Here is a 24,619-nt window from a genome sequence, read left to right as displayed (position 1 = left end):
TATTCCTTGTCGGCTGAATCGGTAGCGCTCATACAAGAACTGTGGGATCCCTCCTTTTGCCGGGGGTGTGGCAAACTTAATCCAGGTACTTTAATGTTAGCCTGCCCTGGAGCAGGTTAGTGCTAAGCGATATGTTACTATGATAATTTATCAAAAGTTGATAAAGGGGCATTCTTTTTTCTTAGCATGGAATCTAGCTCGCTAAACCGCTTAGCGAGCTACGCCGAACAGTACCATGGTAACAGAAAAACAGATTTGTCAGTACAGTCACAGAGGAGATTAGCAGATAAGACAGGTCTCACCTAGCCTGGGTGCCATCCGTTTGTACGCATTCCACTGATCAAGCTGAACAGCGAGAAGGCAGCAATCAGTGGAACACGTACAAACGGATGGCACCCAGGCTAGGTCTCACCAGCATCCCGCGTACGTGTTTTAATCAAGTTATTAAGAGTGATTCTCCCAAGATTGCTGATCAGGATCTATCCACAAGGGCAAGTAGCCTTATGGACCATGACTGACCAGATAGTTATCCAAGACTGTAACAAGTGTTTTCCCCAATGAGGTCTTTCAGGGATGAAAGCACAGATGATAGCACAGGCATCCACATTTAGTTTGAGTTTAGAGCTTATCGTTAGCACATGATCTTATTGTCAGCAACAGTGCTGCTATTAGGTTGACCATCGACTGTGGGCTACTGACCTACCTCATAGGCACAACGCCCACAACTCTTTCTGAAAAGCAGCAGGACATGAGTGGCAGGTTTAAAGTGAACTTTTGCGCTTACGGTTTGCTCCTTGTCAAATGGTTACATAGTGAGATTTTGCAGGTGTTAACATGGAGAACAGAGATTTCAGCTGTTGTGCCTTACTGGAAACAGAAACAGACATAGGAAATGTGACCAGCTAAGTATGCAAAGAAGGTCTTTAGCTTACTAAACATAGTATATGTATCATTACACATTACTTTTAAGAGTAAGTTAGTCAGAATGTCAGAACCACAATGTCATGTGTCATGATTTACAGCTATGTTCTACATGGCAGTAGTCCCATCATGCGAGTCTACAAAATGTATTGTTTGACTCCTGAACACTAGATGGCGCACTTCTTCTGAAAGCACACAATAAAGAACGGACACCAAATTCCAAGCAAAGCCCTGTCGATTTCCTTTTCCGGTGAAACTCTTGCAAGATGGTAGGTGGTAGATATTTGAGAAAATATATTTTTGTAAAATCCTAATCCATCTACGCAATAAGCCAAAAATATATCTATGTGATTTACCTACCATGTTGTATTGAATGTTAGGTCTTCGGTTTTGTGGAACTGCCTTGTTTTACATCCTTGATTTTAGTCCAATTTGACGTAGTTGCTGGGGCACCGATGGCTCGTTCGTTCGAACCTGATCTCCCTCTAGTTCCATAAATATTTGACAAATGGAGATTACGATGGGTGGCTTCAAAGTATCATTGTGGCATTATCGCTGCGTTGTGTATTAATGTCTGAAAACAGTGGAACTCCCGATCAATACGCTAACGTTATTATGCTAATGTTTACTAAGAATGGTAGCCATTCCTTCTTTTAGGCTAAAGGCTGTAGCTAGCAGTGTTGGACCATATCGTCAGTGTAGAGCTATTGCACGATTATTGTTGCACTATATTGTTGATTACCAGGTTGTCACTGTTGTTCATTTTTCTTAAGGCTGACGTTGAGCAAAAGAAAAAGCGTACCTTCAGGAAGTTCACCTACAGAGGTGTGGACCTGGACCAGCTTCTCGACATGTCTTAGTGAGTAACAGACACGAAAGGCTGGACTGACATCATAAAACCATGAGATGTGATGTTACATCGTGGGTGAAAAAAAGTTACCCTGAGTTGAATACTTGTGAAATGTAATGAAGGCAGGGTTAGAATGGTTTGTCTATAGTTACACATCAAGATATTGGAACCTCTCTGAGTAAATTAGCACTTGCTAACTTTGTAACTAGCATTACTGTTATATTAAAGTAAGTTCTCTTGGGAGAGGGTGAAAGACATTTATGGAATTTTAAAGATTTAAATCTATAAGGGTATTCTATTTGGTCATTTCAGATATGCAATGGCATGTTAAACACGTGTCTGTCTGGAGCTTACTAGTGTTTTTCTTTTGTAGTGAGCAGCTGATGCAGCTGTACTGTGCCCGTCAGCGCCGCAGGCTTAACCGAGGTCTACGCCGCAAGCAGCAGTCCCTCCTGAAGCGCCTGCGCAAGGCCAAGAAAGAGGCTCCCCCCATGGAGAAGCCTGAGGTGGTCAAGACCCACTTAAGAGACATGGTCATCCTTCCAGAGATGGTGGGCTCCATGGTTGGTGTATACAATGGAAAGACATTCAACCAGGTTGAGATCAAGGTGAGATGCCAACAGAATGCCAGTATACTCCCTATACATGCTCAGATCATTGGTTTAATTTGCTATTCCAGTTTGGGCTCCTCCTCTAGAACACACTGTTGTAGGTGACGTGGTGTATGTATCTTGCTGGCTTTGACTTGAGTTTGGTAGAGAAACGTATCTTCTACTACCAATGACAATTCATTGAAATTTTAAACCTAACCCAGTTTTCTAATCACTTACAGACCAAAATTGTATTTATTGTAATGGATTGGGTATGTCTGGTTGTGATTTGTTGTAAGTAATGCAAAACACAACATTTCGTATTCCTTTAAACCGGTCATGCTTGTCCCAAAGGCATTTTTAGAGTGGTATTTTTAAAACCTGCCGATTCAAGAAAAGTTATTGCAGAGTTAATCACAGAGGTGAATCTGAAATCATGATCTCTAAATTGTAGTTGAATTGCTCAGCCTTAGTTGGTGGTGCTATCCATAGATGCAAAAGTGTGGATGTTAAAGCATCAGTGTGCAGCAATTATAAGAACCCGATTTCGTCACGGAACCTTCTGTGTAAAATCTGCTTTGGCTTTTACAGTTTGGTTTTGTTCTCGGCACTTGCAATATCTAAGTAAAGACTTGTTCTCATATCATTTTTTGTAAAATAGAAAGGTAATGTTGGTAAGCTTGATTGTCCCCACCACCCCTTAACCTTATGTTATGCATTTTGGCTGCTAACATTGCACATCAGATTGCTAGACTGAATCAGTGGATGGATTCTGCACATTTTGGCAGGGAATTTGGTGTGGGTCTGCAATGTACTAGCTATAGGTCAGTAGATGCTAGGATGCAGGTTTGCTAGGCAGTACACATTATGACAATGCCTTGACATTGTAAGATGCTTTTGTTTTCAAGCTCCGGCCGCCTTCCGAAATAAAAGAGGAGTAACAAGTGCTTGGGCAGCTGATGGAAAAATTAATCAGTGATGCATGGGTGGGGAAATGCTGCTTGTTATTTGAATTAACAATGATTTTGCTCTTTCCTTTCAGCCTGAAATGATTGGTCACTACCTGGGGGAGTTCTCCATCACATACAAACCTGTCAAGCACGGTCGCCCTGGTATTGGAGCTACGCACTCTTCTCGCTTCATTCCTCTGAAGTAAAATTTGTTTATGGGTGTGTAAATAAAAGTGACTTCCAAACCAGTCTTAAGCTTTTTTTTGACTTGTGTTTGCACTTGTGTGTGTGCTTAAGAAATTGCAAGGAAAATGTCTTAACGATACAGACATTAAATGTGGTTGCAAGTTCTATATTGGCAAACTAAAAGGACATGGATTCAGCCATTCAGAGTGAAATGCCATGTTGTAGGCTATGTCTACAATGTGAAACTGATGGGTAGTTGTGTATCTAAAACATATAGATGAGCTATACTTGCATGTTAAGTCACTAATTTTATCTTCAACGGTGGTAGAACAAAGTCTTTGAAGGTTTATGCAAAACGCATAATCGCAGATGCATGCAAATAGAAAACGGACAGCCCTCGGTTATGTTGTATGTAACAACACATTCCCAACAGCGCAAGCAATACATATGTAGAGGTTAGTTGAACATTGACCTACCAGTATACAATAAAGCCGTTTAGATGAGTTTGACCAAAAGGTGTAAATATTCACAGTTCTCGAATGTCATCTTAAAAATGGAATCTGTTAAACTGCTGAAACATTAACAGGGTTTATAGTAGTATGGTGTTCTCTGAAAGGGACGCTGAAAATCTAGTCTTAAATACAGTAGTGATGGTGTAAGTAATAATTGTGTTCAACGTTAGTGTTTCTTAAAATTAATCCATTTCATGGTTAATCGGAAGTTCGGAACCAACACATTCATATTAGACTGTCATATCAAGGGTCGGGGACTTAAGAACCAGGCCGTCTTCATATATATCTATGGTATATTCCCTCCTACGTTGATTTGTAATCTCTTCCGGGAACAAAGGTTGGGAGGATTTCCGTGGCTTTTGCTTAGATCGTTTGGGTGACTTGTCTATTGCTTTCTAGGCCATGGAAATTGTTTTAACCGGCTAAAATATTAGTTTGGATTCATACTGGAGACGGTTTACAAAATTTCAGGGACAGACAATCCGAAGCTAAAACTGTAAGTACTGAAACAAAGTCATTTTAACTCTTGGCTAACTAGGCTAGCATTGATTCTAAAACGAACTGCCTGGCTAAAACAAATGGGTTGGGCCATCACTTTTCCTTTCGGTGAAACCAAGGCCCACAATGTAGCTTCAATAGCTAGCTAGCTATCTTAAAATGAATGGGCTACACCAGTCGCATTTTGGTTTGTCCTATGTAAGTAACAGTTTGTCAATATTGACCTATTAAGCATTACGGTTTCCAACTAGCCAGTAAGCAAGTCACATCTGTTTTTTGTCTGGGTAGCTTGTTAGGGAATTGTGGCTAACGTTAGCTCGTGTAGCTAGCTCTAGCGTAAAGCTAGAATGTTAGCGATCTTGATAGTGAGTTGGTTAGCCAAGTTATACAATTTCACTCAAATCTTGACAAACTGTTCACTTGATACTTGTAGTTCAGATAGCGGTTTACTCAATTTATAGTTTGAATTGGCTTGTTTCCTAGACCATGTTTTATTCGTGATATTCAACTCATTTCGGTTTCCTCAGACACCTATCTCTTGAACAACTTGTTTGACGTTAGCTAACAACAGCCAGTAAGCATCACTTGCTGATCGAACATGTTTTAAATATTCCTCCAATATTCAATAACAAATTAATTTTGAATTGCAAGCTTGCTTTCTGACGCAGTGGCCTAAATTGATTAACGTTGAGGCTAGCTGATATTCTCTCAAGAGCAAGCGTACTGTTCATTACAATATTTATAATTGGCAACGTTGCCTTTGTTACAATTGTTGCTGAGTTTGAACATATTGGTGTTCGGCTCCGTTCAGAATTATAATTGTTTTGTATTGTTAGTGGTGTTTGTCTTTTTGCCACAGCGGTAATTGCCAGGTAGTTCTTTGGTTCTCCTTTTGATGCTTCCTAGGGCTTCCCCCGAGCTAACGGTATATCTAAACAAATATTATCTTGGACTGTTCTTACCTATGATGCATTTATGTAACGTTGCACTGTAACAATTTGTGTTCAATTTACATGTTTTATTTATTTATGTATCGCTTGCTAATCAAAGGGTTTGTGCGTCTCCAACGATGCAGGCTATTGTCGTCGGTCGAAGATTTACCCACAAAGGCTGGGTTGCGAGGCATGTTGTTATACAGGTTCAACATGGATGGTCATGTTCATAAATGTGGTCGCTGATTGCATCATGTACTCATCCTGCGTATTTGTCACAGTTCATCGCGGCCTAGTTGTGCTCATTGAATGATAAACTCTCATCCGTCAACCCGGGCCTGCAGAAATTGAAATTGTATCGCGGTTTAGGATAAAAAGCATCATTCATTTCAACTGCCTTATTGTAACATCTTGTGGCGTTCATCACAATTTACTCCATGGTAATGCAAAATGGAATTAGGAGTATAGTGAAATCATTATCCTTACCTCAGATCACATCAGAGTGAGATGAGATCATTGCTGGTTGCCCATCATAATTGATATTGAAGATATTGACAGGATATTTGTCACCATTGTTCCTACTATTGAACCCATGCCTTGAGAGAGTACCTTGATGGTTGTTTTGGCAGAGCAAGGCAAAAAAATGGTACCAACTGTTATCCCTTTTTCTTTTCAGGTGTTAGTCTTAATACATTAATTAAACCAGGCTTATAATACAGGAGGACCGAATTGTCTCCATGTGTGCCAAATTTTTGTAAAAGTAACGAGTGTTACTGTGTGCTGGTTTGTGATCAGGGCATTGTGGCATTGAGTAGCCCTGTCTGAATGTGGAGCAAAAGTAGTACATTCCTCATGGCCGTGGCATGTTCGCAGGGAGCCACTGCAGGCATGTTGACCAAGGCTGATTGTAAGGCTCGGGCAGGCTCAGTTAGAGGGAAGTGAGAGTAGGTTAGTTGTTGCACAGATACTTTACTCAATGAAACAAGAGGACGGTCATAGACGCCCTGATCTCCCTGGTATCAGTGCCTCACAGTTGTTGTGGATGAGTTGCTTAGGCAGTTTAGAAAAAGAAAAAAAACAAGCTTCACAGCAACAGTTTCACTCTCAGATTGGACCCAATGAGTGGTTTTCATATATTTTAGGAGCTGTTTCTGTTTCAGTTCAGGAACAGTTGATGTGCAGTTTTGGTTTGAACCCTTTGGGCTTTTTTATGTTTTGCCTTATGTTGTTTAAATATCAGGACAAGCACAGACTAAAGAAAAGAAAATTACTGCAATATTTTGGATTCAGAGTACATTTTGAGTTTTGTTTTTTTCCTTTGTTGTCATACCAGGTTGCCAGACCTGGTTGGGGCTTGTTTGCCGGTTGATGCATAGAGTAAAGAGGGTGAAACTTGAAGAAGAAGAAGAAGAAGACGAAACAGAAGGTCGTTGGAAAAGGTAAGCTTTTACATCCTTCTTAGCCAGTGCCCTGGAAGCAATAGCATGAAACGAAGCAATCAAGTGTTAAGAGGAAGAATTGTCAGCAAGACTTCTTTTCCTTGTATACATGCTCACTCTGAATGAGTGTGCATACCGCAGACATATGCATGTCTCTCTTTCAGTTAATGAGGCATTCCTGCATGTTTCCAGAATTCTAAAAAGTAAAAAAAAAGCAAAGTATAATATTCAGGGTGAAAATAGTTCAGCTTTGGTCAAAATATGGGAGGCATTATTTGGCTGTGGGATTTGGTGTTGTGTTGCCAATGCCCCCTGTGATTTTGACCCTGGTCTGCATGTAATGGACAGTGTACCCCTGGATCTCAGCTTTGCAGCGGTCAGGATGAGCGCGGCTGACGAGCTCTCAGATAGCACAGAGGTGGTCGAGATGGAGGACGTGCCCTCCCAGTTCCTTGTGGAAAAGCACACGTGGGATGGCCTGCGCGAAATCATCCACAACAGCCGCAAGTACTCGGGGGTGATTATCAACAAGGCCCCTCATGACTTCCAGTTCGTGCAGAAACACGATGAGTCAGGCCCCCACTCGCACCGCCTCTACTACCTCGGTGAGTCCTCTCCGCAGGCAATAGGGGAAGAGGAGAAAAAACAACTCTTCAGCACTGTGTGACCTGTTATTCTCCTATTTAAGGAGATCTATCTCCTATTTAAGCGTCTTTGAGTATTTAGAAAAGCGCTATAGAAAATGTAATTATTATTATTATTATTATTATTTGTCTGTCTCAGAACTGTTGTGGTTTTCCTGTAGTGCTGCTAACTGCCATTTCTACTGTGACAAAAATGTCCCTCTTGAAATGTTTGGGCTTTAGAATGGCGTTGTTCTTGCTCCTTTGAAAGTGTCCTGCCATAGTATTGTGCAAACCTCAGCACGTCCTACATAGTCCTGCACATGCTTAGTTTGGAAAGGTGGATGTTGTGTTTGAGAGATTCACTGTTTCCAGTGATGCCGAACATACCCTCAGTTCTGATCCTGGAACAGTTTGAACCATTGAATCACTGAGTTTCAATCTAAAAGCTGCTTCATCACATTTATATTACATTTAACAGATGATACTCGTGCTTTGTGGGGAACTGCTTTATGTTAATCCTACACCCACCTCTCCATCCGGAACTGTGCATAGCTTTTTCCACCGATATGGCTGTGAGCACCATTGTTTCAGTGGGTTTTATTAACACATACTCGCACAGAATCCAGTCTTTGTTCCTCAATTTTTATTTGGCCACAAGTCCCCACGCACATCATGAGATTAAATGTATCTATTGCAGCTGAAAACAATATGTTTTGATCTAGACATGTCTAATGAGATGAGTTCCCAGTAAACAGGCAACATGTTCTGCAGTGTACTCACCCACCCTGATATACACCCCTGACCTTAGCTGTCGCCAGACCAGATACAAATTCTCTCCATGCAACCACTAGATGGGTTTAAAAGAGGTCACTGACTCCAGCAGAAACGTAGTATTAAAGTGCACTCAGTCTGTCCATGGGAAAGAAGTTACACTTAGGGAAGGGATTGATCTTAAAGGTTGCAGACAAATATATAAAGATTAGCTGACTTTTGTCTCCCAAATAATGATCTTTGCATTGCAATGTTGTGATTTATTTATTCCCATTTCTTCCCATTAGGAATGCCCTATGGAAGCAGGGAAAACTCATTACTATACTCAGAAATTCCAAAGAAGATTAGAAAAGAAGCCCTCTTGGTGTTGTCCTGGAAGCAGATGTTAGATCACTTTCAGGTATGTGCCCTTCATTGCTACTGGATAGGTGTTCCCATGGCAACCAAACGGCTTAAATGGGCGTAAACACGCAGCAGAGCCATTTGCACACTTTTGTTTATAGTGGCTTGGGTGCCATTGTTTTCTATGTCTGGCTGTGTGTTTGGAGGGTTTGCGACCTGCACCACAGAACTATACAGAGAATAGCCTGGATAGCTAGTGGGAATGACAGGTGTGTTTATCTCTTCTTTACATGACTCTATACCATCAACAAAAACTTGAAGGAAATTCCGACATTGATTACCTATAAGATCATACATTAAAAAAATGATAAATTGTTGCAAAGTGTTGCTTTAAAACGGCTCTTTCCTATATGTTATGCAGTAATCACTGGAACAATTTACCACAGACAACTGAAGTGGTTCAGTTTTTAATTGGTACACGGCAAAAAAAAAAAAAAAAACACACATTCACTCACCTGATCGCACCTGCTAGTAATAGCCTGCGGCATTACAGAGCCCTGGTTAATGCACTGCAATTGCCCCTGGGCTGCTGTTTGTAAACATGCCTCTGTCTGTCTGTGCTGCCCCCACAGGCCACTCCACACCAGGGCGTCTACTCACGGGAGGAGGAGCTGCTGAGGGAGAGGAAGAGGCTGGGGGTCTTCGGCATCACCTCATACGACTATCACGCTCAGAGCGGCCTCTTTCTGTTCCAGGCCAACAACAGCCTTTTCTACTGTCGCGATGGGGGACACAACGGCTTCATTGTGAGTGCACAGCAGGCGTGGACCTGCAAAAACATACACACACACACACACACACACACACACACACCGTCCTTCAAGGATGGGCAGTGTTTTGTCTGGCGTTCTTGTCTGGGCCGTGTTTACAAATATGCACACTCACAAGGGACTTTCTACACAAACACTTTGAATTCTATTTTGAGAGCATGTTTTGTTCATGGTGTTCAGACAGTTTTGTAACTGGTCTTTTTTTTCTTTGTGCACACACACATTCACTCATAACAACATTAATGAAATCATGGATCCACCCCTGACCTTTTAAGGTGTCTGTTTAAAAAAACGCTCTTTATGTTGCAATGATGTTTATTGTGGAGTGGTTCCCTGCTTAAGCAGATCCATAGGTACAAGTCAGGTCATTCAGAGAAGATATTTGCAGGGCAACTGTGGTTATCATTGAACTTATATCATTCTGTATTACACTTGTATTACCAAACCGTGTCAGTCTTCAGACAACTTCAGTAACAGGTCTCTCTCTAGGAGATGACTTGGTTGTCAGGTTTTGAATAAAGCACTTATGATGTTCCGACAGAGTTCCCCCATGAAGCCAGTGGAAATCAAAACCCAGTGCTCAGGGACCCGCATGGACCCCAAAATCTGCCCTGGAGAACCCACCTTCATGGCCTTCATCAACAACAGTGACCTGTGGGTGGCCAGCATCGAGACGAGCGAGGAACGCCGTCTCACCTTTTGCCATAAAGGTCAGTGAATGCCCAGAGAGTAGAGATGGGTTGGTCTCAGTGCACTAATGCCTGATGGAAAAGTACAGGGGTTAGGGGCAGCAGTTAGGAAGGCATTTGCATGAGGGTGAAAAGCCATGATTTGCTTATGAGATATCAAAGACCAACTGGGACATGGTGAGACTCACAAATGCATGTCTGCATGGCAAACATTAGTCACAAATAGTCACTAGCATCTAGTTTGTCTGGAATTGAGAGCTCAGATTTTGGATACAATTTTCAGTGATGACATTTAGATAGTCAGGCCACTCCTTTTATCTTTTGCCAGACTACTTGTGCATTGGCACAAACACAAGTCCATCAGGCAGTATATTTGTTTTGACTGTAATGAAGAGATGTCATTTATTGATCACAGGGCTGAATAATGTCAAGGAGGATCCAAAGTCTGCCGGCGTAGCCACGTTTGTGATCCAAGAGGAGTTTGACCGCTTCACGGGATACTGGTGGTCTCCAGTTGCCACAGAAGGTATGTGTGGAAGGGTGTGCGCGTGATGGTCCGCTAAACTCTGCTCTACCCCCACCCTTCTGGACGATTTATAATTTAACCGTTATACACAGTAGAACACACATACCATTCAAATTTGGTGTAAGGGGGAAAACACTTTCTACACTTGAATTGATTACCATTAGCTTTCTTTACATTTACATTTAGTCATTTAGCAGACGCTTTGTCCAAAGCGACGTACAAGCTAGGAGCAATAAAACCTGGTGTAACAATAAATACATTTTTTTTAAATAATTTTTTAACAACATCAATGTATTTGTTATCCAGTGTATTTCAATATCACACCCCTCTCTCTTTTTGTATGGTTTAAATACATCTTTAGATGTGTAAATGGGAGCTGTGCTTTCATGATATCAATTTATAGAGAGAAGTATTGAACATAACTCTTTTGGAGGGAAATGTAACCCATTATATAGATGCAGTGTTTTTTATATTATTGTAACCTTTTGTTTTGTAAGGTTTGGAGACTGTAAGAAATTGTGACTGCTCACAACACATCAAATGGTGTAATTTGATGCTCCACCAGTAGGTGGAGCTCAGTGTTACTCAAATGGTTAAGTAGAAGACCAAGGTATACTACCTCTCTCCCTCTCGTCCCCCAGATGCTGATGGAGGAAAGATCCTGCAGCTGCTGTATGAGGAGGTGGACGAGTCCGAGGTGGAGATCATCCATGTCCCCTCCCCTGCTCTGGAGGAGCGCAAGGCTGACGTTTACAGATATCCACGCACAGGTGAGCCTCAGCCCATCCAACCTGACTCAGATTCAACATTTACTGCCTCAGCCTGCTTGGCCAAAGGTTGTGCTCAAATCAGGACCTTGGTTTGTTTTCTGCCCCCCTACTCAGGAAGTAAAAACCCCCAGATCACACTCAAGCTGGCCGAGATCAGGACTGACCACCTGGGCAGAGTGAGTGGCTCTTCCTGTTCTCTCCCAACTCCAAAGGTTTAGCCTATCATAGGCCAGGGTGGCATGCCTGATTGTCTGTTTGCTATGCTAATTCTGAGTCGTGGTGCTGTGAACGCAGCCTCACAGAACCCTACCGTACTGAGCTATTTGTTTGTTTCCCACAGATCATTAGCGCTCAGGACAAAGAGCTAGTCCTTCCCTTCACGACTCTCTTTCCCAAAGTAGAGTACATCGCTCGAGCCGGCTGGACCAAAGACGGCAAATAGTAAGATCTTACAGCATCAGCGTTAAAGAGGATCTTTTCAACATTTTCAATGTTCCTAATTGTATTTTTGGGGTCTACTAGAATAGATTTACACACCAAAAACACATAATTATTCTGTTACTGATTTGTATTGTTCTTAATTCACCTTGTATTTGAAATGCTGTGTTAGAACTCATGTATCTTTAATGAGATAGTTAGTACAAATGAGATGGTTAGGCCAAAAAGCTGTTATCCGTTGTGCCACTAACCCGCCCCCCCTTCTCTCCAGCGCGTGGGCCGTGTTCCTGGACCGCAGTCAGCAGCATCTGCAAGTGATGCTGATACCGCCAGCCCTCTTCATCCCCGTCAGCGAGGAGCACTCCCAGTGGCAGGAGCGCGCAGAGGCCGTGCCTGAGGGCGTCCACCCCTACATCGTCTATGAGGAGTTCACTGACATCTGGATCAATGTGAGCCATGCCTCCTCTTCTCAACCCTACTGTCACCCCTACTGAACCTCCTATGGGGGAATATGAATGGCAAGGTTGCAGGTTTCTCTCTTTGTTGCCATGTCCGGTTGAGTAGGTGTAGAACCTCGCAAATTTAAAGAAGTGTGTTAGATCACCTCTGGTATGCAGGTTTGAGTCATCTTAACATCCGGAAGTCGAGTGGTAAAGACTCCACAAGATAAGTCACAGTGCTACTACAGAGGCTGTAATGTAATTTTGCTTGAGATGTGAAGCAAACAAACCACAGTAGACTTGAAAGCTGTAAATGTGCACAGAGAGAGAGAGAGAGAGGGGGAACACATTAGTTATGGAAGAGTGAGACTTGGCGTGCTGTTGGCTGCTGTTTTCTCCTGCTGGCTCCTTCACAAGGTCATTAAAGGATGGCAAAATGTTTTATTACGAGTAAGACATTTGGAATAATGAAAGTGTATTGATGCTATAAATGCTGCTTGTATCACTGAGTCTATGAAGTTGTAAACCATATTTGACATGTATGAAAAATTATTGAATAGGCTGTGGATATTTAATAGTGCGGGGGGTCAAAACCTTAGAGCTCAGTATCTTCAAATCACAGAAACCTGTAGTAAAACGTATGACTTCTCAGCTCTTGACTGCTTGGTATAGATTGCCCTACAAATTCTTTGCTTTACTACTAGGTATGGCATGTCTTCTGATGTCAGTGATGGGTTTACTCCGCTGTCCAGGCTACTGAAAGCTCCTCTCTCTATGACCTCAAGGACGCAACCCTTGTTAACACCCCCTCCTTTCCCTTCACTCCCCCCTCTCCTGACAGGTTCATGATATCTTTTACCCTTTCATCCAAACGAGTGATGATGAGTTCACTTTCCTGTGGGTCAACGAGTCCAAGACGGGCTTCTGCCACCTGTACAAGAACACCACCCAGCTGCAGCATGGCTGCTACCAGTGGACCAAGGACTATGCCCACTCCGATGGTGAGACAGACAAGAGTGCCTAGACGTGTGCAAAGCCTTTCTGTGTGTCCTCAGATTTTCTTCTGTTGAAGTGAAAATTCTTTGGACAGCATTTGTGTTTGCCCCTTTGCATTTTCTGTTATACAGTGATTGCAGGAATGGAATGATAAACCACCTATGCATTCAGATGAATTGGACTTGAAGAAAAAGAAATAGAAGTTCATAATGTTGCTCGTAAAGTTGCTATAAGGCTTCTCTCTTTCCCTTGTGTTTTTGTAGATGACTTCAAGTGCTCCGTCAAGGAAGAAGTGACACTCACCAGTGGAGAGTGGGAGGTTTTAGCTAGGCACGGCTCCAAGGTAACCCAACAGCTTAATGAATGGAGGGGTTATAATATGCATCGTTTTAATGAAATAACTGTGGTTAGAATGGTAAAAATGGTTGTGTTTCACATTTGATATCTTTTCCTCTCTTCTTCCTCCCTCTGTAGATCTGGGTGAATGAGGTGGCTAAGCTGGTGTTCTTCCAGGGCACCATGGACACACCACTGGAGCACCATTTGTATGTGGTGAGCTATGACTCACCAGGGGAGATCGTCAGGCTCACCAAGCCAGGCTTCTCCCACAGCTGTTCCGTCAGTCAGGTCAGTGCTGTACATGCACACATAGCGTGCTTCCAAGGAAGACAGACACAGCATACTCATGTTTCAAAAACACACACACACAAAAAAAAAATCCTTCCTGTAACCACAAACACATGCCTCACCCATACACGCACGCACACACACACACAAACACACACACACACACACACACGTGCACACACACACACACACACGCACACACACACACACACGCACACACACACCCATGTTATTGGGAGACCTTTTACAGTCATCCTTTAATCACTCATGGAACATTCAAACCATTCTAACTGTAATGCTCCTAATTAGGATTAATCACTGGGGTGTTCTTTCTTTCCCTCTCCCCTTTCTCTGTATTTGTATCTCCGCAGACTTTTGACATGTTCGTCAGCCATTACAGTAACGTCAGCACCCCTCCCTGTGTGCACGTCTATAGGCTGACTGGCTCCGAGAGTGACCCCTTGCACAAGGAGCCAGAGTTTTGGGCCAGCATGATGGAGGCCTCCAGTGAGTCAACAGAGCACTCACATGCCTTACAGAATCTGGACCTCTACCTCTGTCTGTTTGTCTCTCGTGAATTTGCAAAAAAGTCGTTTTCATTCTTGCCACTTTATGGCCTGTGGTGAAAAGCATTGTTGACTGAAGTTTGTCAATACAAGTGGTTGTTTTTAATTTTTCTGCTCTCGTAGATGAAACAACCCCTTGTTTAGATACGTATGAGGATAGAAGATAAGCGTCTTCTCCCCATAAACACAAAGCCTTTCTGCACCCCAACAGGTTGCCCGGCAGATTACGTTGCACCAGAGATTTTTAACTTCCCCGCAAAGTCAGGGTTTGACCTCTATGGAATGTTGTACAAGCCACACAATCTGATTCCTGGCCGGAAACATCCCACAATTTTGTTTGTCTATGGAGGACCTCAGGTTTGTGTTATTGAATTGTAACTCCTGAATTGAGTTTTTTCCTTTTTTTCTTTGATGTGGCTCATCTGTAAATCAGAATGAACAGTGTTGCATATAATGAAGATGGTGCTCCGATATGACCTGCTGGATATAGTTAAACCTAATCCTGCTACTATTCCCATGGTAGTGCTGTTCATATTTGGTTTAGTTTATGCACCAAGTATGGACTTGTTAAGATGCATAGCAGATCCATCAAAGTACTTTACAATGAATGGCTATGTTTTCTGAAACAGTACTTTCTCCTCACAGGTGCAGTTAGTGAATAACTCATACAAGGGTGTGAAGTACCTGCGTCTCAACACCCTGGCATCTCTAGGCTATGCAGTGGTGGTCATCGACGGCCGGGGGTCATGTCAACGGGGCCTCAAGTTTGAAGGAGCACTGAAGAACAAGATGGTAAGTGGCCTTTGCGTTACTTGTTGGATATGGTCTTCCTGGTGACTGAGGTTCTAATGAATTTATCGTCATACACTCTTCTCCTCACTAGGGTGTAGACTTTTCCCCAAAAGTTTGGGAAGGGAAACGACTTAACATTTCTCCTTTTGGGAACATTTTCCAGCCCTAACAGGAATATGACTGAAATGTCTTTTTAAAACATCGTCAAGATCAGCAAAATGAATTACAAGATGCACATCATCATAAGATCAGTAGATATTTAGATTTTTAATTGACTAGATTGCTAGATGCAGGGGAAGTGTCTGCTGAGGCCTGTTTTGGACATAGTCAAGTAGTGCTGAGGTTGCACCCATGGATTTACATAGCAGCCTACTTTCAGTATTACTTTCAAGTTCAACTTTCTGGGTTCCAAAGGAACATGAACGCTACACACACACACACACGCACACACACACACACTCACCAAGGGTGTGTGACAAAATAGATAAAAGTTCCTCGTTACTGGCGGTCATGTGCGTTAGGTCTTCTCTAACTGGGCTAAAATAATTTCCCCATGTTTGAATGGTTGGAGCAGAGGGCAGTAAAGCGGCCCTCCAGAACCCTATGGAATGGAATGTCTCTTGGCCTGAAGCACTTGTCTGAGGTCAGGTTTCGCCGCCGGCTGTAATGGCTTGGGTCAGGAATAGGGCCAGGAAACATGACCCTTGATCAAAAGATAAGGAGAGATGGACGACGTTAAATAAATGCCCAGTTAATGTCCACCCCAGACAACAAGATTTTCAAGAAATATGGTCCTAAAGATTTATTGTAGTTAACTTGAAGGACTTATTGTGTGTTTTGTTTGTGGGTGTGTGTTTTTCTGTCTCCTTAGGGTCAAGTGGAGATTGAGGACCAGGTGGAGGGCCTGGAGTATGTGGCTGAGAAGTATAAGTTTGTGGACATGAGTCGTGTGGCTATCCACGGCTGGTCTTATGGGGGGTTCCTGTCCCTCATGGGACTCATTCACCGGCCCAGCATCTTCAAGGTCAGTTGAGCTTGTGCACTCAGCTCTGTCTCTGTGTGTTTCTGCCCATAGCCTGCTGAAATGGTCCCATCGTTTCCAAGCTATGAGTTTCCCCCTCATACAGCCTCGTGGGTAGATTTTGTGTTTGGTTCTTCTGCATTTTAGTGGGATACAGCACAATCAGGAAGTCTTAAAAAAACAAATCTGTGGTTGGATAGTCAAAATAATTATGTCGTATGGCCTTTCCTAACCACGTTTTCTTGACCTCAATGGAAAACATCATGAGGTCAAGGAAAGGTTTATCATAAGGACTAAGGAAAAGATAACGGTGGTGCTAAGAGAATCTGACAACACTTGCACTTTAGCCTATGTAATTATGCAGTGGCGAATGTTATTGATATGGGTCCTGTAAATGTTGTTGCCGTAATGAATTGTGGGACGGCATTATCTGCTTTCCGTTCTTAAAGGATGGTCCAGTGAACCTTAGACTAAAGGAGATAAAGGAAGCATTGAGACACCTTACCAAAGCATTTAGAGAATTAGACCAGCTCTTAATCATGACTGCCATTTAGATACTTCCAGGTCATTTCACTCCGTTAGGAACCTTCCTAAGACCATCTGACTGCTTTTTCCAACAGTTTTAGCCCATCTAGAGCTGAACGAGGTGTACCTTTCTCATTGCTCTCTATAGGTGGCGATAGCGGGTGCGCCTGTGACTGTTTGGATGGCGTATGACACCGGCTACACTGAGCGCTACATGGACGTGCCTGAGAACAACCAGCAGGGCTACGAGGCTGGATCTGTGGCCCTGCACGTGGACAAGCTGCCCAACGAGTGAGTCGTGCCACCTGGGGCACCAAACCTACTCTTGCCCTGAGCGACACCCTTTTCTATTCTATTGTTTTACATCTGAATTATGGTACACCTGTGCTCACACACCCTCGGCACAAGGAAATGCCTTTTTCGCCTCGGGTTCAGTGCTCCAGAATGTCAGATGGCCGGTTGCTTTGCTTCACACATGATTCACTTCATCCGTTTTGTGCTCTATACCTGATCTAGTTCATGCTTAGACAGTCTTTCACAGGTCACCAACTCTTACCCTGTCTGCAGTGACCTATACCTCTGAATCCCACCATTGTTTAAGCATACTGAACAGAAGTCCTCCAGTCCACTGAAAGTCTTCACTGACCACCCATTCTGCTTTTAAAAAGTCTCATTCAGTTGTATGACCTTGTCAACATAAAATAAAATGGTCTTCCTTTGTCTGCTCTCCTTTCCCTCTAGACCTAACCGGTTGCTCATTTTACATGGATTCCTCGATGAGAATGTCCACTTTTTCCACACCAACTTTCTGGTGTCTCAGCTAATCCGTGCTGGAAAGCCATATCAGCTGCAGGTGAGACTCCTTCAACAGGTCTATATAATCACAGACCTTAATGAAGCATATTTCTGTATATACTTAGGGCATGCTAAATCATTTTCTCACTTCCCCCCAAAAAACAATGTTGTATTTAATTTTTGACTTTCCAGAGCAGGCATGGTACTAAAACACCAATATTGTGGGCATACTGTATCTGTTGTGCTGAAAATTAGACTGAAATACTCCACCTATTTAAGCACCTTGAGAGCTCTTTGTATGTTAAAATGTGCTATACAAATAAAATCCAAATCCACACACACACACAAAACAAACTGACCTAGTGACTTATACTCCTCTTGTAGAAACAATGTAATCATGTAGACCCCCCTATTATGTCCAACCCTTTGACCAACCCTCTGATGTGTGCTTGCAGATCTATCCTAACGAGAGGCACAGCATCCGCTGCCCAGAGTCAGGAGAGCACTATGAGATAATGCTGCTGCACTTCCTGCAACAGCACCTGTGATGGCGCTGACGCTGACACTGCTGGGCTCTGCTCTGTTCTGCTCTTCTCCTTCCTTTTCCCACTTGACCCTCACACACCCTTAACGAGCAACCCCACCCCCCCACTGACGCTCTGGATCATCCCTATTCTCCATCCTAGTTTAAAACACCCCCAGCCCAGCCCCAGGTGGAAAACCAAAACCCTGCTTTGAGTTTCAGCACCCACTCCCCACTCTGCTCGCTTACCCCTCCTTCAGACAACAGAGGGAGTCTTAATTCCGGTCTGGAACAGCATACTGCTTTGTGCTGCCCCCCACCCCCCCATGGCGTGAAACCAGCATCTCAGAATGTCTGCACCCACTCCCAGCCAGAGTGCCGCTGCACCATCACACGCGAAGACAGTGTGAAGATGCCAGGGTCCGAAGGAAGAAGAAGAGAAAACGTACAAGTTAAAAAAAAAAAAAGGACACGCACAAGTGGAAATGGAACCTGTTTAGCTTGCTAGCCTCTCGACATATTGCATTTGATTTTTTTTTTTTTTTTTTTGTGCCACATCTAGTCTATTTTTTTTCTCTTTGTCTCTTTTTTTTCTCCTCTGTGGGGATCCAGATTGATTTGCCAAACGTGATTTTTATTTTTGTCTGTTCATGTTTTCCGTCAGTGGCTTACAACAGCACACAATCAAACAAAAGACCCCCCCCCCCCCACACACACACACACACACACACACACCCATACACCCATATCCATGCACTCTCACCCACTCCCACTTACGCACACAAACAAACAGAGTTGCACTTATCTCTCTGAGATTGGCTGTTAAGTCATACTTACACCATTAGCTTTTCCTGCCCCTCAACTGGGGCTATGCTTTCGTGTGACATGAATTGACATGGTGTCCTTTTTATCTCTGTCTGTCTGTCTGTCTCTTTCAGCCAATCTTGGCTCTCGCGTGAAGACACCCCCCTTCCTTCCACTACTACCTGCAATCCGTATTTTAAGTGTGTATTATTAAAAAGAAAATATTTTTATGAATTCTTATTCTTTTATAATGAGTGTAAAATGTAGCAACTCATTAAAGGACTGCAAACTCTTGCTGTCTGACCTAAGTGCTGAGGAACATTTGCTATTCTGGAGTGTGAAAGATCATGAAGGTTGTGTTTGTGTGCTCGCATGTGGCCTTGTGTGTATTCATATACATATAACTCAGATCCAGGGCTAAACAAGTTGCATTTTATATTTATGCTTTATCTCATTTAATGGTGCTGGAATGTTATGTATGGTCGTGGCATGGATCCAAGAATCCCTCTTAGGCTGTTGAGTTAGAAAAGAACGGGATGCATTCAGCCATGTCCCTCAACAGGACCATGTTCCCCTCATTGTTTTCAACAAAAAGAAATACAATATAAGCCATGGCCATAACAACATGAGCTGGCCATTAGACAACTGATTGATTGACCATGAGTGTGAGTGAACCGTTGAACAGTTAATGGCCTGATCTTGACCCATAATGTTGATGGTAACCCTCACTTGGACATGGCTAATCAGTGAATTTCTGTAACAGTGATGCAGTCCACTTCTGTATTGCTGAGTGCGGCTTTCCCCGCATCTTAAGGTTACTTACCTGGCAAAGGGCAGTGTTTTTTTTTTAAATGTCCTACGAAACATGTTACAAACACAGGAAATCAGTCTCTAAGAAGCTGTCCAGGTCCAGAATGTTGATGAATTTAGGCTTATGTGTGAGGCATAGCTGTACCATTCCCACAGGCCCAGCTTAGTTCATGTAACTGTTGTAGCCTGCTTCTTGGCCAAAGACACAAGCAGATGGCTAGAACAAAACATGGAGGAGGATTTCATTCCTAGTCTAGTACAGTCACATCAGACTTTTAAAACCATGCTTTCTGCATTAAGATGAGTTGAAATGTATAGGATCATATGAACTCAAATATATTGTTTTCCCGATGAATGACATCAAATTTCAGAGGGTTTTTTTTTATTTGGGTGTTCTTGTGGCTGTCAGTAGGTGGAGCTGTGTGCTAGATGGTATACTGTGAGTTGACGTGCTGTCATTTTCGCTTTTCCTGAAAAGCACCCATAGCTGTTATCCATGATCTCATGAACCCTGGGTCAGAGAATGAATAAGGACAATAGTACTTATGTTAAGAAGAGGGCATAGTACACTTTAAATAAATACCTGCTTTTGTGGTTGTGCATCAGCTCACAAACAAGATTCTTCGTCCAGATCAATGGGCAAAATGTGAATGATGAGATACAGAGTGATTGTTTTTGAGACTGGTTTATTTTACAGGATTGACATAATATTACTTATTTCCTGTTTCACATAGCTTAAACCACATACGATTCAATAAATTACAAGTATAAAAAAATGTAAGTGCTTTAAATTAAGAGATGTCATAACAGTTACAAAAATCATCACACAGCATTATTATATACAGTACCTTAGATATATATACAGGAGTCCCATGGTGTAGTCAATGTGACCAAAAGAATAAATCTCCACTTAACTGTGGATTGTGACAGCTTAACCTCCCTCATTCAAATAAGCAAACATGTTGGCAAGATAACTGGCTTGGTGCTACATTTTTACAGTATCAGCATCCATGTTGTAATAATACAAAAAAACATTGTCATAAACTGTCAGTGTGAAGCAGGGTGGGAAAATACGACATTGGAGGGAATAAAATCAAAAAGCTACTCCTATCCTCAAAATCTCTGGTTTGAAATGTTTGAGAAATGAAGAGCAGGGTTTCCTAGTTGTAGAGTTGCAGTTTCAGTTCGTCAAAACAACCTACACATCATCCTCTATGTATTTGCATATTGGACCATTTACATGCCACCTCACCCTCATTAAAGCAGATTTAGGTGCATGCACTTTACTTCGATTTTGAGCTTCGTTTCTCTTAAACAGCTTAGGACTTGATGGCTGGAGTAATCTTCATTGTGGTGGTCTTCAAAGGGTAGTAGCGACCATGCCAAGTCTTCCAGAAGACCACCTGCTTCCGGTGATGTCTCTGCGCTAGAGTGGGACCACTCTGGTAGCGACCATTCAGGTTTGAGTGACCACAGTTGCTGAACCACCAACCACCTGCAACGATAAGAAAACCAACATTCGAATGAGTGAGATTCGCCTGAATAAGGATATTGCTGTAATAGTCGCCATGGTCGAGTGTTGAAACTTGAACGTTGAAGAGCAAAGCTACCTGATAGCTGGAGAGCACAGTTAGCGTCCTCCTTAAGGTCGTGGTCCCTGTCTGCTGTAGAAAATGGGAGGCCGTCGGGGCCTGTCGTCAAGGCACTCTCCAGGTTGCTGGGTGTGGTCGGCTGCAGATGCAGGGCATAGTTGCTCTCTTCTCCATCCAGTTGAAAGGTGTAGCTCACTGACTGGGTCTCGCCCCTCCAGTCAGATAATTCAATCTGCAAGACATGTGGTCTCTGTTTTGAGATTGAGAACATCTTCTCCAAACCCAGCCAAAATTCACCTGAAAGCAGAATTCAAACAGCCGTGTTACTATTAGCCACATACGGAATTCCTGTTCTGTATTTGAATGTGTTGACAGTGACAAAGATTTTGTGCATTTGTGTCTAAAATTAATATACTTGTATTTGTCCATGCTTACCTCTGAGACTGCCAAAGCCATTTTGGTAGTCACTCCATAACCTGTTAAAGTCCAGGGAACCATCCTCACGTTTCTGGATAACTGTCCACCCATTTTCTATTTGTTAAAAAACAAACAGAAAGTAAAAATTAGTTACGTGGATAAATGTAAAAAAAAGAACTCATGTCAGGATCTCAAAGATTAAAAAATCCTAGATTCCAAGTTTTTTGTTTCCTGTATTCAGTGTACTGGGTTTCATGGAGACTGGTGTTGCTTACCTGAGGTAATTTCACAGAAGACATGAAATGGCTTGGCATCGTTAGGCTTGATGGTGTATACACCACTCTGTTCCTCCCCTCTGAGGAACAGCTCATGGCAGTCTGAAGGAAGCTCTGAAAAAGACGAGTTACACATTAGGTACAGTTCATTTGTTGCAATGAGGCCAACCTGACACTAACAATGCCAGTGTGACCCAGCATGGCTGGCATTTTGCTGGAGAACAAGTTAAGAGTTGCCATTTTAAGACAAGTCTCCTTGTTATCAGTTAGTACCAGGCAAATCAATACTCGGCCACAGCTGACAGATCTGTCAAAGGAATGTAGTTGGCCCTGAGTAAGATTACAAAAATGTGTCCTGGTTGCCTGAGACAGCTGATTGGCTTGTTTGGTTTGCACTTTGCTCTGTGGATGAAAGACACTGCCAACATAAGGTGTTTTCAACCTCCTGGACAAAGGTCCTTTTTTACAACTCCTTGGACTGATGTTTTTACACCTCATGTCTAAGTACATGACGTAGGAGAGCGATAGCATGTGTCAACCTGCGGACTGCTATGTACACTTTCTCCTCCTCATAACATTGTACCTTCTATTCTCATCCAAGTGTTCTGTAAACACTCCTTACCCTGTTGTTATTTTAATGTCCTACAGTGTGAGTGGAGCTCTTACATGATCTTGAAGCTCAATCTGATTTGAAAGTGATGCCAAAATTCATACCACAAGTGTCAAGTCATGCCACAAATGGTAAAACTTTTGAGACACATATGGTAAAAAAGCTTTCCCTACAGCATGTATTTAAGTAATGGTCATTCTGATGGACCTTGTACCTACAAAGGGGTTAATGGATTCCATTTTGGGGGAGACTCAATTAGGCTATGTGACATCTGTGGTGTGACCTACATTTTGGGGAATCAGGTCATTGTTACACTCTGAAAAATATTCTTATATATTTAGTTTAGGATAGTTTGCTGGTGCCCTGTTTACAATCAGAGATATTTTGTACAAACTGTAGCACACTAGGGTAATTAGGCCTACTGTAATTACTGTTCCTCGCAATGTAGCAAGAGGCCCCTCTTGGGGATTATATTTAATCCGCACAGAATTTATCATTAAGAGGATGGGTAGATCTGATCGATGTTTAGGTACATGGGGGCCGGATAATTAAGTTTCAGTGATAAGTGTTTTTTAAACAAGCTATGTTTTTTAAATTACCATTTGAGGGACTAGCACGTTCCAACGTTCCGTCCACTGAGAAGTCTTCAACTCTTCGTGTGACCACAGACTTCAGCTTCCTCTGTTTCACCTGTATCAATGGATGCAATATAAATGGTAAATATTGATTTAATTTGGTACAAATTACAGATAAATGTCCAAACGGCTAATTGTCTTGAATAAGTGAAACAGTAGGCTTTTTATTTATTTTAATTTTGTACCTCTGCCTGGAGAGCTTGCAGGCGTACATTCTGTTTGTCCAATTTATCCTGCTGTTGACGGACTCTTTCCACGAGGTCGTCAATGCGTCTGCTCTGAGTCTCCATCATCCACTGTACAAAAACATTCAATGTTAACATTAACTAGGCCACATGATAACTCAGATTTTTCAGGAAATGTGTCTAACTTCAAAAGGTACAACACGACGCTAATTTAAACGTGTCTTTACAGTTTTTAAACGGTGGCTAATTAGTGGTGCTCCTCTCATAAACCCATTGATTCGATAATACCTATAATCTTGTCTATCCTCGCTTGTTTTGTCGTAGAGTCCTTAATTAAACCTAACACCATCTGCTCTCTCTACTAACCCAAACATAATACTTTTAAGTTAACAGATTATTTACTAACGGCCACACCACTGGGTAAAATCAGTAGCTACAGATCAGATAGAAATAGGTTTATAAATGCATAGTATATGAATCCATCATGCATGTTACATTTCCTTTGAATTCTGTCTTCATCTAATAACAGAATATCAAGTACCTGCAGTGTGTGTGCATCAGTGGTGCTGCGGTTACTGTCTTCATTGGAACCTGCTTCCCTGAGAAGGATGTCCACCTTCCTCTCCAGTCTCCCTACCCGGTCCTGGGTGCTCTCCCTCTCTGTCCTCATATCCTCAGCCAGGGCCTGTGGCTCTGCCGAGGTGTTGAGCACTTGGTTCTCCCTGTGGGCCAGCTGCTTGGCTTTCTCTCTCAGCACGTCCCCTTCCTCCTGCAGATGGCGGGTCAGTTTGCTCAGCTCGGCCACGGTGCCATCGAAGGACTTGAGCTTGGCTGTGATGTCCCTCATCTGTCCCTTGGTCTTGTCCACATGGTCCTTGAGACCGTGGCCCAGCTGAAGCAGCCCATGAGCCAGCACGTTCACGTCGTCCCATGAGGCGTACTGCACCTTCTCCCTGCCCCCTGCCCCTGTGCCCATCGGCTTCCTCTCGAGTGGGAAGCAAGACCCGATGTGGACCAGGATGGCCACTAGAAGCAGCAACTTGACTGGAGTCATCTCAGCTTTCTTCTCTTCCTTAGTGTATGTTTGTTGTTTGGGTTAATGTCCTTCTTGCTGTCTCTAAGGAAGGTTGCAGTTG

At 42.8% G+C, this 24,619-nt stretch overlaps 3 protein-coding genes across 4 annotated transcripts; 2 read left to right on the top strand and 1 right to left on the bottom strand.

Annotated features, from left to right (window-relative positions):
* The first annotated feature begins 1,136 nt into the window (after positions 1-1,136).
* Positions 1,137-3,559, top strand: rps15 (ribosomal protein S15). The gene is made up of 4 exons (XM_080831858.1): positions 1,137-1,190; positions 1,695-1,780; positions 2,145-2,379; positions 3,404-3,559. Exons 1-4 carry the CDS (start codon positions 1,188-1,190, stop codon positions 3,515-3,517), a joined length of 438 nt encoding a protein of 145 aa, XP_080687984.1. The 5' UTR covers positions 1,137-1,187; the 3' UTR covers positions 3,518-3,559.
* An 800-nt stretch (positions 3,560-4,359) lies between these two features.
* dpp9 (dipeptidyl-peptidase 9) lies at positions 4,360-19,262 on the top strand. 2 transcript variants are annotated; one of them, XM_080832611.1, is made up of 21 exons: positions 4,360-4,505; positions 6,773-6,878; positions 7,245-7,483; positions 8,563-8,675; positions 9,250-9,423; positions 9,989-10,157; positions 10,552-10,662; positions 11,304-11,432; positions 11,547-11,608; positions 11,773-11,873; positions 12,142-12,319; positions 13,152-13,311; positions 13,570-13,649; positions 13,781-13,933; positions 14,305-14,440; positions 14,711-14,856; positions 15,145-15,291; positions 16,163-16,315; positions 16,986-17,128; positions 17,579-17,690; positions 18,088-19,262. In XM_080832611.1, exons 2-21 carry the CDS (start codon positions 6,808-6,810, stop codon positions 18,178-18,180), a joined length of 2,670 nt encoding a protein of 889 aa, XP_080688737.1. In that variant the 5' UTR covers positions 4,360-4,505; positions 6,773-6,807; the 3' UTR covers positions 18,181-19,262. The 2 variants fall into 2 exon arrangements, with proteins under 2 accessions (XP_080688737.1, XP_080688736.1); XM_080832610.1 differs by having other exon boundaries at positions 7,227-7,483.
* Positions 19,263-20,282: 1,020 nt separating this feature from the next.
* Positions 20,283-24,619, bottom strand: LOC308381919 (angiopoietin-related protein 4-like). Its single transcript, XM_080859579.1, has 7 exons — positions 24,025-24,619; positions 23,484-23,594; positions 23,263-23,353; positions 22,054-22,167; positions 21,797-21,892; positions 21,380-21,658; positions 20,283-21,264 (listed from the first exon to the last, which is right to left on the bottom strand). The coding sequence occupies exons 1-7, from the start codon at positions 24,535-24,537 to the stop codon at positions 21,089-21,091; spliced, it is 1,380 nt and encodes a 459-aa protein (XP_080715705.1). The 5' UTR covers positions 24,538-24,619; the 3' UTR covers positions 20,283-21,088.

This window comes from Sprattus sprattus (genome assembly GCF_963457725.1).
Source record: "Sprattus sprattus genome assembly, chromosome: 2".
Taxonomy (NCBI): Eukaryota; Metazoa; Chordata; class Actinopteri; order Clupeiformes; family Clupeidae; genus Sprattus; species Sprattus sprattus.
The sequence above is the reverse complement of the archived record's forward strand: the minus strand, read 5'-3'. Positions and strand labels throughout refer to the sequence as shown.